Source organism: Microtus ochrogaster, unplaced genomic scaffold, assembly GCF_000317375.1.
Source record: "Microtus ochrogaster isolate Prairie Vole_2 unplaced genomic scaffold, MicOch1.0 UNK32, whole genome shotgun sequence".
NCBI lineage: Eukaryota > Metazoa > Chordata > Mammalia > Rodentia > Cricetidae > Microtus > Microtus ochrogaster.
In genome coordinates, this window is record NW_004949130.1 from 3,403,645 (window position 1) to 3,420,254 (window position 16,610).

General features: G+C 51.3%; 1 protein-coding gene across 1 annotated transcript in view; it reads right to left on the bottom strand.

Moving 5' to 3' along the window:
• The window catches only part of Pepd (peptidase D), a 136,693-nt gene extending 121,388 nt beyond the window's left edge, over window positions 1-15,305 (bottom strand). The window contains exons 1-3 of the mRNA XM_005368427.3: window positions 15,230-15,305; window positions 6,189-6,372; window positions 4,038-4,165 (exon numbers count right to left, since the gene is read on the bottom strand). Of these exons, the coding sequence (XP_005368484.1) occupies window positions 4,038-4,165; window positions 6,189-6,372; window positions 15,230-15,246 (329 nt within the window). The 5' untranslated portion in view covers window positions 15,247-15,305. The remainder of the gene's footprint in view (window positions 1-4,037; window positions 4,166-6,188; window positions 6,373-15,229) is intronic.
• Window positions 15,306-16,610: the final 1,305 nt, after the last annotated feature.

Consider the following 16,610-nt stretch of genomic DNA (forward strand, 5'->3'; position numbering starts at 1 on the left):
GGAACCAACCCTGCAGACCCACTTCTACCCTCAAGGTTACTCAAGGCTCTATCCTGCACTAGACAATGAGCTGCCTCAGCAAAGCACGACAGACTAAAGGAGAGCTTTGAACAGTCTCTGAGACTCAGCTGCGGCCGAGAAGCAGACTATAATTCCTGTATTCCTGAAGACTATACACCCAGAAAACAGACTGCTAACAGCTGATGCCAGACCAATCAGATCCTGGGCTTTAAACCCTTTAGTCAAAGGCTATTTAGCTGCCAAGATGTAAGTGTAAGAGACATGGGAGTTCACACAGGTTCAGCAACTGGGATAGAGTCCCTTAAGCAAGATCAATCCTCCACTCTTCCAGCTGTAGAAGATGCTTGTCTTCAACTCACAGGCAGCATCCTTCCTTTCTTGATAGTGCCAGTTCTTCATTAGAAGGGAATATCTAGGTACACAGCTCAGTGGTGGAATGCTTGCCTAGCATGTGCAAGGCCCCAGAGTCAATCCCCAGCAATACACCACACCACACCACACCACACACACACACACACACACACACACACACACACACACACACACGTAACCACATCATTCTTTTGCCAGGGCATAGTGGTCATCACCTGTAATCCCAGCACTTGGGAAGAGGTAGGTGGATCTGAGTTTGAGTCCAGCCTAGGCTACATAGTGTTATTCAAGAAAGAAGGGGCAGGAGGATAATAAAGGAGACACACTCAGGGTCCCTCCACCTCTCCAGACAGAAACTCTGAGTGGGGTCAACTGAAGGTCAACAGACCCCCATGGTCCATCCCCACAGCTCACAGATGACAGTGTCTGCCAACCTCTGAGCTGACTCTCTAGGCAACAGGGCATCTCAATAAGCTCAGCTTGAGCCAGAAAGTATCTTAACATCCAAGTTCTGCTCAGGAGGACAGGCTGGTATGCAGGAAGGATTCTGGGAGCATCTCACCCAGATGAGAAGGCTGGTCCAGTTATAGATGTTATGGTTTGGAAGAGCAATGTCATGTTGAAGACCTGATCCCCTGTGAGGAAATGCTCAGGAGACATTTAAGATGGTATTAACTTCATCAGTGGATTAACCACTGGGCTTTTAGAAGGTGGGGCCTAATTGAAGTAAGGCACTGAAGGCATATCCTCAAAATAGTATTTCAGAACCCTAGGCTCAGCTGGGTGGTGGTGGTGCATACTTTAAATCCAAGCATTTGGGAAGCAGAGGTATAGGAGGAGGCTGTGCATTCGTTTCCCAGCTGCTCAGACCTGAATAATCACACAGAAACTATATTACTTACAACACTGTTCAGCCAATGATTCAGGCATATCTCTAACTAGCTCTTACATCTTGAATTAACCCATTTCTATTAATCTATATATCGAAAGAAGGCTGTGACTTACTGGTAAGGATCCAGCATCTGTCTCCTTAGGCAGCTACATGGCATCTCTTTGACTCCGCCTACTCTCTCTATAGATAGATAGGTAGGTAGGTAGGTAGGTAGGTAGGTAGGTAGGTAGGTAGGTAGATAGACAGACAGATATCTTCCAGCTTGCCTATATTCTGCCCTGCTATAGACCAAAAGAGCTTCTATATTAACCAATGGTAGTAAAACATATTCATAGCATATGGATGAGAATCCCACATCACAGAGGTAGGAGGATCTCAGTGAGTTCAATGCCAGCCTGGTCTACATAGTCTATCTGTCTGTCTTCCCCTACCCCTTGCATTCTATCATGAGGACAGCTGTGTGACAAGCCTCTACTACTATAGTATTCTGCCTTATGTCAGACACACAGCCATGGAGGCTGCAGACCATAAAACAAAACCTCTGAAACCATGAGCCAAAATTAGTCTTTCCTCTTTTTAACTGTCATAGCAGTGAAAACCTGACATACACTTCAGTGGAGTAATACCCAACCCTAAAACTGAGAGGAACAAAACCCAGAAACTATTTATCCTTGCTGGGGTTTGAAATTAAAACGTCCCCCATAGGTTCACGTGTTTGGATACCTGATCCCTAGCTGCTGTTCTGGAAGATTGAGAACTTTTAGTAGCTGGGTCACTGGGAGCCAGCTTTGAGTTACAGCCTAGCCACATGCTCGGTTCTGTTCTCTGCTTCCACTGCTGCCTTCCCCACCGTGATGAGCTGTGCCTTCTGAAACCAGAACACATCTTTCTTCCCTTAAGTTGCTCTGTCAGGTATTGTGCTGCAATGAGAAAGGTCACTGATGTGTGGACTCTCAAGGTCAGGAAGTGAGACAGAGCCTAGGCAGCAGGGCTAACCTCTGCTTCATGACCCCTGTGACCTCAGCAGAAGCTTGACTCATCTCACGCTTCATTCATGCTTACAGCTGGTGCTGCACCAGCTGGAGGCTCCCCACACGGGTGAGTCTGGGTTTCCTCAAAGTAGGGCAGCTGAGTTCTGGAGGGAACCGTCCCAATGGAGAGAACCAGGGTGAAGCCTCAACGCACTTTATGGTCTAGCCTTAGAAGTCAAAAGCCAACATCCTGCAACACAGTCCTGACCAGGGTCAAACAGGAGTAAAACAGATTCCACCTTTCTGAACAGGCAGGTTACAAGCTCAGTGCCAGCCTGGAACTATCCCGTGACGTCCAGGTCAGACATTCAGGGACATTATAACTGCACTCCTAGCGGCACCATCACCTCATGCTGTCACCTCAGGTGTAACCAACCCAACCACACACCACTATATTATAATGGTATTGTTTCCTAAGAAGGAATTAGAACAGAGGTCAGCCTCACTTGCTGTACTTTATGGCCACCACGTGGAAGCCATGGCAGATCACGGGTAAGCCTTACTTCCAATCACAGCTCCCACAAGTACAGACCACAGTGCCAACACAGGTCTTCCCAGCACACTGAACCTGTTTCCTCCTTGTAGCAGGAAACGGTAAGGATTTGGCTGCAAATGGAATATAAGCTAGGGAAGTATGAGGTATGGCCTCGCCCGGGCAGCCATGTTGTTTATCCCAAAGGCAGCTAGACAAGATATGCCCACTCCCCACCCTTTCTGAGTCACTCTCAAGGGTCAAGCCGAGAAAACCTCACAGGAGAACCAGAGCCTGTTTCTCTCCTGCTGCCAACTCTGTCTTAGCTGCATCTTCACAGCAACACTGATGGCCCAGGGCCAGCCTGGCATGCTGCCCAGTGGCCTAAAAGCAGAACTGATGCCAATTTGTGGAGCTGGATGCCCTCCCCCAAGACAGCAGAAGAGCAGCATGCCAGGACCAGCCATGGACACTGTGGAGTCTGCTTGGAGCAGAAGAGACAGCACACAAAGCAGAGGGAGTTTGCAGGACAGCCCTTTAGGGGCCCTGGCCCTCGGCAAAGAGCTCAGAGTCCCTGTGGCAGCCAGGTGCCATGTCACTCACACCAGCCACAGACTCAGACTCATCAGCCCACCTGGTAATGAGCACGATGGGGCAGAAGCTAACAAAGGCTGCAATTTCCACATTAGCCTGGAATAATCACTCTCCAGGCAGAAATGACAGACTGAAAGATAAGATCCTCTGATCGCTTCAAACATCCCTGGATACACAGCATCTGCCTCAGTGCTGTGAGCAGGCAGGAGCTGCCTGGTATCTTGGAAGGTAGAAGTGGGACAGCCTCTCCCAGGAAGCTTAGTCTGGCCTCTGGTACCAAACTCCTCACGTGGCACAGCCCTAATCCTCCACTACCTCTCCCAGAGAGGCCAATGTGGCCAGAGGTAGGCGTTAATAACACCCCTGGACATGGTGTAATGAGCCTCAGAAAGGAAGCCTGGATAGCACACACTCCCCCATCAACGCCACACAGAAGCAAACACCTACTGGTGCAAAAGCCGCTAGCACTTTTAGTATGCAGGGAATCTGGGCTTTCAATAAACCAAGCCTCCACACCACAGCTTTGAGCTGACCCCTCTTCCCAACTGAGGTTCAGGGCTGTAATACAGAACACGCCAGCAAAGGACCTGACTACTAACCGCCCCTCTCCTGTCCCCACCCGATCATCATCCCCAAGCCAGGGATCACTCCTTACTTTCCCATCCAGGTGGCGTAGCTAGGAGGAAGCCTGGGCACGAACAGGGTTGACTTTCCAGTGTCCACATCAATGACACCATAGCAGCCTGACTCGATGACACCGAAGGCCCAGTGAAAGAAGGACTCCTGCGGAGGGAGCAAGCGGCTTCATTACCCGGGCACCAGAGCAGAAGCAGGAGGTACAAGAGAGAGGTGAGCAGAGGCTGAGGACTCCCAGCCTGGCTCCCAGTCCAGCTACCAGCTCTCCGTCTGCTATGCTGTGGCTTGTCAAGAGCAGACAGGGCCCCCTCTGACCCTGCCTTCTACTCTCTCTCTTAAAATTCGTATTTATACATTGTGTATATCTGTGTGTGTACCACAGTGCACATGTGTAGAAAGAGAACAACCTGCAGGAATTGGTTCTTTCTTTCTACCTTGTGGGTCCTGGGGATCAAACTCAGGTAGCTGAGCTTGGCAGCAAGCACTTTCATTCCCTGAGCCATTTCCCCAGCCCATCCATCTGCAGGACCTCCTAGGCCCACGACAGACAGCAGCCAACAGCACCAAGCATAAACTCAATTAAGAAACTCACACAGAATATCTGCATCCAAATGAACACACACAAACAGAGAGAGGGGGAGAGAGGAGGAAGAGAGAGAAAGAGAGGGAGAGAGAGAAAAGAGAGAGAGAGAGAGAGAGAGAGAGAGAGAGAGAGACTCAGTAGTAAGCACTGAGCTGGTGTCACCAAGGTATGAAGTCAGGAAGGGAGCCTACAGTTACTTTAGGAAAGTGACTTTTTAAACTATAAATATCTAGACCTCGAGAAGCTTTGAGACTAGGTGAGGCTTATTTCTGAGACCTCCATGACACTGCAGTGGATGGACTCCAGCCCAGAGACCAGACTACTGTGCTCCTTCCCTTCCACACCACCTGCCCCTTCACATTCCACCGGGCCTCCCCCTCCCGCTCCTAGAAAGGTCTGGCCACAGTTCTGGATCTGGAAGCTGACAGAGAAAATAACCATAGGCATAGTTTTATGTTGTTATGTGAACACACACACAGTGGCAGTATTAGAGATTGAAGTTAGAACCTACTGTGTGCCACACCCCCATCCCTTCACTGGGGGATTCTAGGCAGGGACTCTACCACTGAGCCACACCCTAGACCCTTACTGGGGATTCTAGGCAGGGACTCTACCCCTGAGCCACATCCCAGCCCCTCACTGGGAGTTTCTAGGCAGATGCTCTACTATTGAGCCATGCCCCTAGCCCCTCACTAGGGAGTTCTAGGTAGGTGCTTTACCACTGAACATGGTCAGTTCTCTTTTTCATTTTGAGGTAGGGTCTCTCTAAGTTTTCCAGTCTCGCTTTGAACTAGTGATTCAACAAATTAAGCCTCTTGAGTGCTGGGATTATAGATCTTTATCATCAGGCCTGGCTAGAAGATGGGGTTCTAATTCCAGGTGTACCTGTTGGCAAGTTATCTTCCCCAGGTCTCAGTCTCCTCCTCTGTAAAGTTGGCATGATGCTAGAATCAGTGAGAGTAGGCCCAATGCTGGATCAACCTAGCTTCCTGGGCAAGCACTGTTACCCCGAGGGACTTTGTGTACTGGAGTAATTCTCAGCTAAGTACAGGATATCCAGGCTGTACGCCAGAGTTCTAGAACTTCATAGGGCACCTGATACAGAGAAGCGGGGTGCACAGCCCAGTTAGGGTACCAAGGGTGAGCACTGGCCAAATCAGATTAAGGCTGGGGCCTCTAAACAGGTAGATCACACAATCCTCTCAGCTCTCTTCCCTGCCAGCATTCAGTCCCAGGAACTTAACCCTTCATCTGCAGCTTGACTTTCTGCTGTCCCCCAAAGCTGTAGCCAGTGGCCCAGACCATGGGTCCTCCTATGCACACTGTCCTCTCGCTTGTCCAAATTCTCCCTGGCTCTGGTTCACTCCAGAAACCAGCTCCTCCATGAACCCTGCTTGTTCCCCCAAGGATATCTTTCTACACCTTGGAAGCTCTGCCCAACAGGTGAGGGTGAAGGTGCTGACCCCAGATGTGGGATCCCTGCTCCCATGTTGCCTCCAGGGACCCTTGGAACCAACCCGCCAAGTCCCTAGCCACACTCCTGGTGTTGGAGGCCGACAGGCCTGTAAGAATAGGGTGAAGGCTCACCTGGCGGAAGATGATGGAGGTATCGGTGCAGTAACGTTGCATCTCTTCCCCGCCCTGCAACACAACAACTGAGCCGGCCTGTACCGCTGCATTCTTCCTCAGCCTCTCACACAGGCGCTGCCTGTTCAGGGCGAACAGCGCCAGTGGCACCTTCAGGGTCTCATTCCCCAGGGAAAAGGAAGGGCTGCAGAGACATGAGCATATACAGCACAGCCGGTTAGCACCTCCCTCACGCATCCATCACCTGTGGTCTGGGCCCTTGGGGGACTCCCATCAACCTGTGGCAAGCCAGCCTGAACCTAGCCTATTGGAGCCCAGAGCCAGTCCCTCACTGAGCCAACCAAGGCTATAGAGGCTTGTCCATCATACTCTATCCTTCTGCTCCTAAGCACCTGGCTCACCCTGGGGATGAGGGACGACTGTACCTTCTCAGCTAGTAGGCAGGCAAGGCTTGTGAGGGAAAGTCTTGGCAGGGGCTAGAGATGTCATCACTCATGTGTCACCCTTCAGGGCTTGCCATCTGCTTTGGATTTTCTAGAACAGGTGGGAAAGTTGAGCTCTGACCCAGACAGCACTGGCCACCACCATGCCCACGCCATTCTGCCCACTGAGCTCTGACCCAGACAGCACTGGCCACCACCATGCCCACGCCATTCTGCCCACTGAGCTCTGACCCAGACAGCACTGGCCACCGCCATGCCCACGCCATTCTGCCCACTGAGCTCTGACCCAGACAGCACTGGCCACCGCCATGGACTCGCTATTCTGCCCCACTTCACATATGTTGCCGGCCTTAGAGCCTACCTTGGTAGTTTCCGTACCCAACAATACACAACCCCTCAGTATACACATACAGTGCACCCCTACAGCACCATGCTCCTGTGACCAGCAGGTATAGAGTGCAGACCTCAAGGATTGCAAGGCTGGTGTTATGGAAAAGTACAGGAGCTGGGAAGGGCCATGCCTGGCATCACTGGGAAATGTCCCTCCCTAGATTTCCAGGATAGCTCAAGTTCCATGCCATACCTGTGGCTTACGCACAGCCTGCCCCTACCTATTCACAGGTTGCTTCTGCAATGTATTTTCTCCCACTGGGGCAACTTCAACATTCAGATATACAATAACCTGACCCTAAAACCAGAAAAAAAATGCTTCCTCATTGCTCTCAGCAATGCATTGCTTCCTCCACTTTGCAGTAAGTACTCTAAAGAGGAACCCAGACTCTGGCATTCCTGACAACCCGTGCTCCCTAGTTTACCCCATGAGGCCTACTCATCGCTCCCCTAAGGAAACATAATCCATCTGGCCACAATGACCCTACATGCCTGAACTTGCGGCAGGTCCTGATCTAGTCCTCACCAGGCCTTTCTGTGGCCATGATACTGGTAGACACTACTGCTGAACTCCACCTAACACAGCTCCTCCATCCTCACTCAGTTCTTTTCCCCCACCCTTTCCAGACCGACCTCCTACTGGAACTCCAGGGCTAGGTCCATATGCTTCCCTCCACTGGGCATAGCTGAGTTAACTCAGTGCTTCAGCTTTAAGTCCCATCTATTGCCACAGACCAATGATGTCCCTCCAGATGTAGAGCCCCCCCAATCCCGCCCTGACATCTCTCTCACCTCAAACCCAGGAAGCATGACAAAGATTCATGCCACTAGAGGTGGCTGTACTTTGACAGTGTCCAAGCCATCCTTGCCTTCTCATTCCACCTCTGGTCCCGCACCCACACATACCTAGAACCTCCTTCTCCCCCCAGGGGACTTCCCCCAAGTGGCCCGGCTCCACCTCACACCTGGACAACTTTAAGAAGCTCTCTACTGCTTTCCTGGTCTGAGCTTCCCACCCTTTAGCAGCCTCTTCCTACGTGCCAAGCACAGACTTCATTTATTGCTGTCTCTCCAGGGGACAGGTGACACCCCAAGACAAAGGCAGAACTGGTGTGGATGCCTGGTAAACAAATGAACTCGGGCAGGCAAGCAGGCAGACCATGACAGGCAGTTAGAGATCAGACAAAGGATAGGGGGTGCAAGAGGGAGCCCCTAAAGTGGCCAGTTGGGGGGAAGTGGAAGAGTTCAAGAAGAGCGGGCTCAAGCCAGGGCTACTGCCAGCACAGTAGCCTCTGAACACGGACTGTGCTGGGCCTCCCCTTACACCGTGGTGGACCATGAAGAGGCCTTGGGGACCCTCATGCCTTATACATCCCTCCCACACATCTTGGCCCAATGCCAAGCATTCCCTCTTATCCTCACTTCTCCAGTCCAACCACTACCACAGGCCCCACATAGCACTAGGCCAGTCCACTTGTCCTCCAGAGCCAACCCCAACTACTGTGTCCTGAACACACAGACTGTGAGTTTGGTAAGTCCATCAGCCTGGGCCGAGCCTATGGGAGGCATGAGAGATGGGGGAGGGAGAGAAGCAGAACAGTGGACATAGAGACCCTGCTCCCTTGCCGCCTTTCCTGGCAGGCCAGAGGACTAAATGGCCCGAGCCAGTCTCTCATAGCAGAGCCACAATGCCCCTCTTCTTCCCAGTTCGTTTCACATTCCTACAGTCTGTAAAACCATCAACCAGGTCCCTAACTGGAACCGGTCCTCCATGAGACAGACCTACATCTGTCTGAGTCACTGTGTCCTTTGCCTAGCACCCTGATCGACATGCATTAAGTGCTTGATAAATATATGCTGCGTATGCCATTGTGGGGAGCCACACCCCAACTGTGCGGATTAGCGGGTGCCGAATCAGCTCCAACTATGCAGCAGGAAGGGTGAAGGAGAGGAGAACATCCACACGTGCCCACGCTCTGGACACTCACTCCTACCCCACATCTGCCGTTCCTTCCTCCTGGGACAGTGTCCAGGAGGCTGGGTGGGCACGAGTAGCCAGGGCTTCCACAAAGCTAGGGCCGACGTCTGACACTCTCAGCAACAAGGATGAAAGGGCAGGAGGATCCCGGTAACAGTTTGTAAACAGGGCTCCCAAGTGGCCTGGCTGACAGGAACTAAAAGTGCACCCCCTAGCACCCACATTCAAGGGACTGCCACACCCTTCCCACCCACGCAGTAACACCCATGGAAGGAGTCATCACAAGCGGAGGAGGGGAACTCATCTTTACAGGGTCCTCATGAGCAAATGCATAAGGACCCCTGCTATGGATGGGCTTAGACCAAGTCACCCCTCCCACAGCACCACTGGCTAAAAATGCTCATCTAGCTTCCTCGCCTTCCCCAGCTCCCCTCCTTGTGGCCCAGCTCCTTAAGTCTACTAAGTGCAGCTTGCTCCTGGCATGTGATTACTCCATCTGGAAGGCTCTTGTCCTTTTGTCCAGAACTGCCCCAAAGGCCTAAGATCCCTTTGGACACTCAGACTTGGGGCCTGCTGCCTGTTTCACATAGGGACTTGAGCATCTGAACGTTTTGGTATCTAAGGGGGCTCCTGGGACAAGCCCCTGGGAGGCTGAAGGATGACTTACCCCTCCACAGGGCTCAGTCACAACACCACCCACCCTGTCCTGGGCTGGGTTTAAGAAAGGCAGCTCAGCCTAAACCACCAGGCAAAGCTATGTGCTGCAATCACTGAGTACTGCAGGAGACGCTCAAGATCAAAGATTATGAGGACACCAAACCCTTGGAGGGACAGCCAGGACCAGAGAGTGACCTGTCCCTGTGGATTCATCTAATGTAGCACCAAGGAAACATCCCCAACTGGTTTCTTTTGTGGTGCTGGGGATTAAACCCAGGGTCTGGCACATCCTAAGCAAGTACCTCCCCCACCCCAGCTACACCCCCAGCCAACCCTCTTTTTTAACGTTTTATTTTGAGACAGACTGGTCTTGAACTTGCTCTGTCAGGTGTTGAACTTGCAATCCTCCTGCCTCAGACTCCTACGTAGCTGTAATTTCAGGCCAGTGCCTCTAAGACTGGCTGTCCAACTGGTTTCTAATGAAGGTTTGTTTGTTGGCTACTAATTGACCCTTGGGATTTAAAAAGCACAAGCATGTCATTCCTGTGTCCTGGGACAAACAAAGCACAGTCTACTGCATGCAGCCAGGGCACAGGTATGTTTGAGACAGCGAAAGTGGCTGGTGCACCGGCTCAGGGATCAAAGACATTCACAGAACAGACCCTCTCAGGGCATCCACCAAGGCTGAGGAAGCAGCCCAGGGCCAGCAACAGACTGACTAATAACAGAGCCAACCCCAGGGAGAGTGCAGTGCCACCACCCCTGAAGTCCATCCTTGTCCCAAACTCCCAGTGCCGCTGCCTCGGGGTTTCTATTGCTGTGATAAACACCATGACCATAAGCAACTTGGGGAGGAAAGAGTTTATTTACTTCCATTTCCACATCACAGTCCATCATCCAAAAAAGTCAGGGCAGGAACCTGGAGGCAGGAACAGATACAGAAGCCAGGGAGGGGTGCTGTTTACTAGCTTACTCCCCATGGCTTGCTCAGCTTTTCTCTCTTATAGAACCCAGGACCTCCCACACCAATCATGAAGAAAATGGACTACAAGCTTGCCTACAGGCAAATCTGATGGGGACATTTTCTCTATTGAGGTTCCCTCTTCCAAAACGACTCTTGTTGTTTTGTTTCAAGTTGAGAAAAAGCTAGTTAGCACAACTACCCTCTCCTTTGCCCCCAATGGTCACCTGTAGGTTTCTGGGCCCACAGAGAGCCATGCAGAGATCATTAACCCCTCATCTTCTTGATGAAAAACCACTGCTTTGTTTTCTCTAAGCCATCATTCGAACGTATGTTTTACTCAATTATTGATGTAAGCAACTAAACACTGAGTATCAGCAATGCCTGGGTATCTGCCACCCACAGAACTCAGGAGTACTTTTACTTCACAGGATTGCTGCAACACTTTCTCAAGATGCCACCCTTGCTTATCAGGACTCCAAAATCAAGGTGCCTGTTAGACCTGCTCCAGGCTCCTGTTATCTAATGTATTAATATAAACGCACAGGACCGCGCCACAAATTCATTTAACATTTTGATAGCTGCATTTCCATTGGTTTTCCTTGTAATCTTGTATTCATTGAATGCATTCTAAAACATTACACCAAGCTGGGTGTGGTGGCATCCTAGCATTTGGGAGGCTGAGGCAAGAGGATCGAAACTCAGAGGCCAGCCTGGGCTACACAATTGAGATCCTTTGCCTATATCTGGCTAATAAATAAACGGTATTAAAGGGTGCTGCTGCTTTGGTCTGTCTTTAAGGTCCTCATGAAGAGGCTTGGTCTCCAGTGTAACAGTATCATGAACCTTTAAAAGGTCTGGGGCTTTCTGGGAGATGACTGGGAAATAAAACTAATTATTCATTCTCAAGGGAATGAGTTAGGCATGGTGGGGCTGTCGCAGGTACTGAGGCAGTGAGTTGTCACAAAGTGAGGTCAGCTGGCTGTCTTGCCACAGGACCTTTCTTTTATGCACGAGCTACTCATCCCTTTCATATGTATTCCTCCCATTGGATGTCATCCACCAAGTTCTAACACCAGGTGAGGCTCTCACTGGAGGCAGTTGGCTGGTACGGCTTCCAGAACTGTGAGCAAAATAAAATAATTTTCTTTATAAGGTTCCAGCCTCAGGTATTAGGAACAGCAGCAGAACACAGACGAAGACAAGCACACAGGTTTCACTAACACCCACAAGCTCCACTGCACAGGCTCTAACAAGATCCCTGTGCTACCATGTGATGCCACTTCTGGATAGAGCCACACGGATAAACTCCCAGAAAAAGACAGGCCAGACAAGAAGGACCAGGCATTGAAATGTTCAGTAGCCACTGGCTACCTAACTACAGGGAGATATTCCTGACTGCGGGGGGGGGGGGCTTTAGGCAGGAGGCAGGTACCCCACAGACACTTCCCAGTAGCTGAGAAGGACTGGAGAGCCAGCACACACATGCAGGGACAAACAGGGAAGAATGAATAGAGAAGAACCAGAGAGGGCAAAGGGCATCTGGGCCAGCCCGGCTTCCACGACTCTCCAGCTTTGCAGTGTCAGCGTGAGGACTTTGCACAAGGCTCACACGAGGGTGTGACAGCGTTTGATCAAGACCCTGCTTCCTTCCAACACTGTTCGTCTAGAATGCTTACTCCAGCATGGCAAGTAGCTCATCACACACACCCAGGGCAGCTGGTGCGATGGCCCTTGCTGACTGGGCATGGCTAGGAAAATTCATAGGGTAAATGTCCCTTTCATTCGCATGACACCCTTTCACCAAGCTCTAATCATAAATTGGTGGCCCCAGGGATACAAACCAAATTGGCCCTGGGTCCCAAGGATGCCAGGAAAGCAATGACAGAAAGTTGAGATGTTACTCATGATGGGCAGATGTGAAAATGTGTGCAGGGACCTTTCAATGAGAGGCCTGTTTGTGGGAGGAGGAACCATCTGGACTGGACCTACAAGTCTGTGAGCAACCTTTTCGTTAATCATGTTAGAAGTCAAGAGTATTCCAGGGCCATTAGGTGAGCAGGCCCCAGGACAAGAACACAGGGCAACAAATGCAGACGGGTACATAGACAACTCAGAGCATGGCTCAAGGAGAAAGCACAGTTACCTCCTACCAGAGCATAGAATTAGGGAAGTTTCTCACTGAGTCTGAGATGCTACTTGGGGCATCTATTGCTCCTCAACTCATACGGGGTACACCTGAGATTCTCATGAGCCTCCTGCTCCGGGGCTTTACTAGGACTCTGTAGGAAACCAACCCTGACTCATCGGAAGCCTGTGGCTATCCAATCAGTTAAGAAGCATTAAATCTGACACTCTTAGCTGGGCACAGTGGCCTGTGCCTGTAATCCCAGTACTGTGGAGGCTTAAGCAGGAGGCTCATGAGTTCAAGACCTACACAGAGTAAGTCCCTATCTCAAAAATCTAAGTTAAAAAAAATGCTGGGAATATAGTATAGTGGAGAACATCTGGCCTGCCACAAGGAAGTCCTGGGTTACAACCTTGGCACTTCCAAAAAGGGGGAAAACCACTGACATACTTGATCTATCATGTGCCTGCAGCAGCCGAGAGCCAAGCTTTCTAAGGAACATCCTTCAGTCTTGTCCCCTCAAGGAAATCAGTGGACTCAACTCAGGCTCTGCATTTCTGAGGACAGTTCTACAACCATTCTGAGATGGCTCTGCCCAAGGAGGCCCTGGCCAACTGTGGAAACTCCCCACATCTGTTACATTTCCCAATAAACATGCCTCCCCAAGATCTGGGTCCCCATTTCAGCCATCTTGCATGATGACCCCAGAGATCAGCTTGGCTACAAGAGGCTTCCTTTGAAGATTTGGCCAGGTCCTATTACAGCTTGGGAACCTTCCAGAAAGAAGCAAGCCTTGGGCCAGCCTGGAACCTCAAACTCAAATGCAGCTGCTGGAACTGTCTGTGACTACCTGGCTAGCCCAGATGGACAGATGAGACGCCACAGACAGATACCTGCCCTTACTCATTGCTCAGTGTGCTTCTTAACAGAGGGTCAAAGGCTGGGCTCAAAGTTCTGGTCCTGGCCCCCTGGACACCTACCAGGACTTTGTCTGCACAGTTCTCCACCCTAAGCGTGTCTCACTGTTTAAAGTTCATCCCAAAGATCACCCCATGACCCCAGAGCCCATGCCTCTCACTGGCACAGAGCAAGATCAAAGACAGAGATATAGACAACAGAATCCCACATGCCCATCAGCTTTAATGGCCCAGAGTTGGTCCTAGAAAACGGCAGGCACCCACCCACTAAATGACTGCTACAGTCAAAGCTCTCCCAACCTTGGAAGCCATCTAAGATGCCAATGTGTTCCCATTTTCCCATCTTACACAGAGAGATGCATTTTGGTCCACTAGTTTCCCCATACTTTCTCAGCTCCCAACCCTGTATGTGGAGAGCCGCCCTCTTCTACCCCACCCTTCCTAACACCCTGTACCACTAAGTCCACGATTTCTCCCACTGAAATCACAGCTCAAGCTATCAGGCTCTTTAAGAAACAGATCCCACCAGGCAGTGGTAGTGGTGCACGCTTTAATGCCAGCACTTAGGGGGGCAGAGGCAGGCAGATCTCTGTGAGTTCTGGTCTACAGAATGAGTTCCAGGACAGCTAGGGCTACATAGAGAAATCCTGTCTCAACAAAAAAAAAAAGGAAAAGGAAAAAAGGGAGGGGGGATAGATCCTAAACAGGACAGTGCTATATGCTTGAAATGCCAGCATTCTGAAGGGCAAAGCAAACGGAGTTTGAGGCTAGACTGTGGTGCATAGTGAGACCCTTATCTAAAATTTTTTAAAAAGCAAATTCCAGATGACGACCCTTCCTGCTCCCCCAGGACCAAGTCTGGAGAGGTCACTGGTCACCACACCTACTAGTTCAGGGATGCACCCTATTCTCCCTGCCCCCAAGATTGAGTGAGCCCATCTGTCCACACTTCCTTCCAACAAGACCACCGACCCTCCTTAATTCTACAGAATCTTGGCAGGCCTAAATCGACCCAGGCACTGACTGGGCTAGTGAGGCCCAGCAGATAGTCTGCATTGGAGATAGAGAGGAGGCAACTGACACATGGAAAACCAGGCACTACAGAGCTAATCAGTTAGGGGAAGGTGTCTTGGAGGAGCTGACATTTGGGCCTAAAAAGAAATCAAGGGAAGAGCTGGCCTGAGAAACTGGGATTCCACGCCCACTCCAAAAGTTACCCTCATTCTTAGGGAAGCGCCTGGGGACCTGGAGCCCACCCCATCGGAGGGCCGTGGCAGTGAACAGGTTTGCCAAGCTCCTATCTCTGCCACGGACGGTGAGGCCACCACACGCTGGGCTCCAGGGCAGCCCAAGGGCCAGGGGGCAGTCACAAGCGTCCAGGGACGCAGTGGGTACCACTCGCCCGGCGCTCGGTTTCAGTGCCCGCGATTAAAAGTGCGCGGCCCGCGGCCACACAGCAACCCCAGACAGAGCCCGGGAGCTGTCACCCACTGTCCAGCCCGGAACACCGAGGTAGGCCACCTCTCCGCACCCGCGGGTAGGAGCGAGGGGCAGACTCGGCACTCACCGTGAGGTGGAAGCCATGTTCACTCGGCGTGAGCGTCACGTGGAGTGCGGCGTCAGCTGAACCTGCCTGGGTCCTGACGAGAGGATGGGGCGGGACTAGGGGCGGGTTTTTAAGTGTGCGGAGGCGAGGCCGACAGCTTTGGTCCCTCCCCTCTGGCTCCCTACCGCACACAGAAGAGGCGGAGCCCTGGAGGGGTTAAGGGTCTGCGCCCCGCATCTCAGGCTCCCGGGAGTAGCCTAGAGGGACCTAGACCTGAGCAGGGCGACTCTCTAGGCTTTTCCACGTGGGAAGAAGTGTCCTGAGACAGGAGATAACTTGATTCTAGGTCAACCCCTGACCTTATGTTGTGGCAGCCCACCCGCGGGAAGAACATACAGGAATAAAGAAACCACGGGGAGGAGGGCCAAGGATGGCAGAGGACTGGAGCAACTGTTAACAGTCGCCTTCAACATCCTAGAAAAGGAGTATGGGAGAGAGGCGAGGGGCTCTGGCCGGATAGATAAGCAAGACCTGCAGGGCTTTGAATATAACATTGGGAAGTTAAATCTAATACGATCTTGTCCAAACCTCCTCAAGTGCAGAATGGAGGAGCTGAAGGAAGAGAAGCTGGGAGATGGGGGGTGGGGGAAGCCGGCAGAGAGCCAGGTTCGGAGCTAGGGCAGAGTCCTAAAGAGAATGAATGGACTACATCTGACTAAAGTCCTACATCAGAAGGCAGACGTTCCCCTCCCTGCTCTCAGCAGGTCCCAAACACTCACAGGCAGTGGTTCAAATTCTTTGCCGATGTTACTGCTCAGAAAAGCCCCATGAGGTAGGTACTATCTTAGCACCATTTTACAGACAAGGAGACTGAGGCCCAGAAGGGTAAGTAACACACCTGAGTTTACAGGGGTTCACCTGTTCTTGAGAACTTGAAAACACACACGAATTAGCTCCATCTTCAGCTAAAGAGTCTCTCGACTCCCTAATAAGGGACACTTTAAAAATAGCAAAGCATGAGCAGAGAGCTATTCGTGTCAGTTTGTAGTAGGAAAACCTGCCCCCAGCTAGTCACAACCCCGCTTCTTTTGACATAAAATATGTCAAAATTAAGCCAACTGCCAGCTTAATGCTTATTAATGTGTAAAAGAAGTAATTATCCTAAATATTTACAAAAGAGACGCAGAGAACACCCAGCCACTGAATGGAGCGCTCGCTCTATGGTTGTAACTGGGAAGTCCTGCCCACGGCTCCTGCCCACCCAGGCCCATCTGGACAGTGGGCCTCCAGGCAGGGTCTGTTCAGACTTTAGTTTTGTATGTCAGACACTCCCTGCCTTACCCCATCCTTCCCCATCAGAGGCTCCAGGGGGCTGCCCCTCCCCCACTCTCACTCAAGAGTT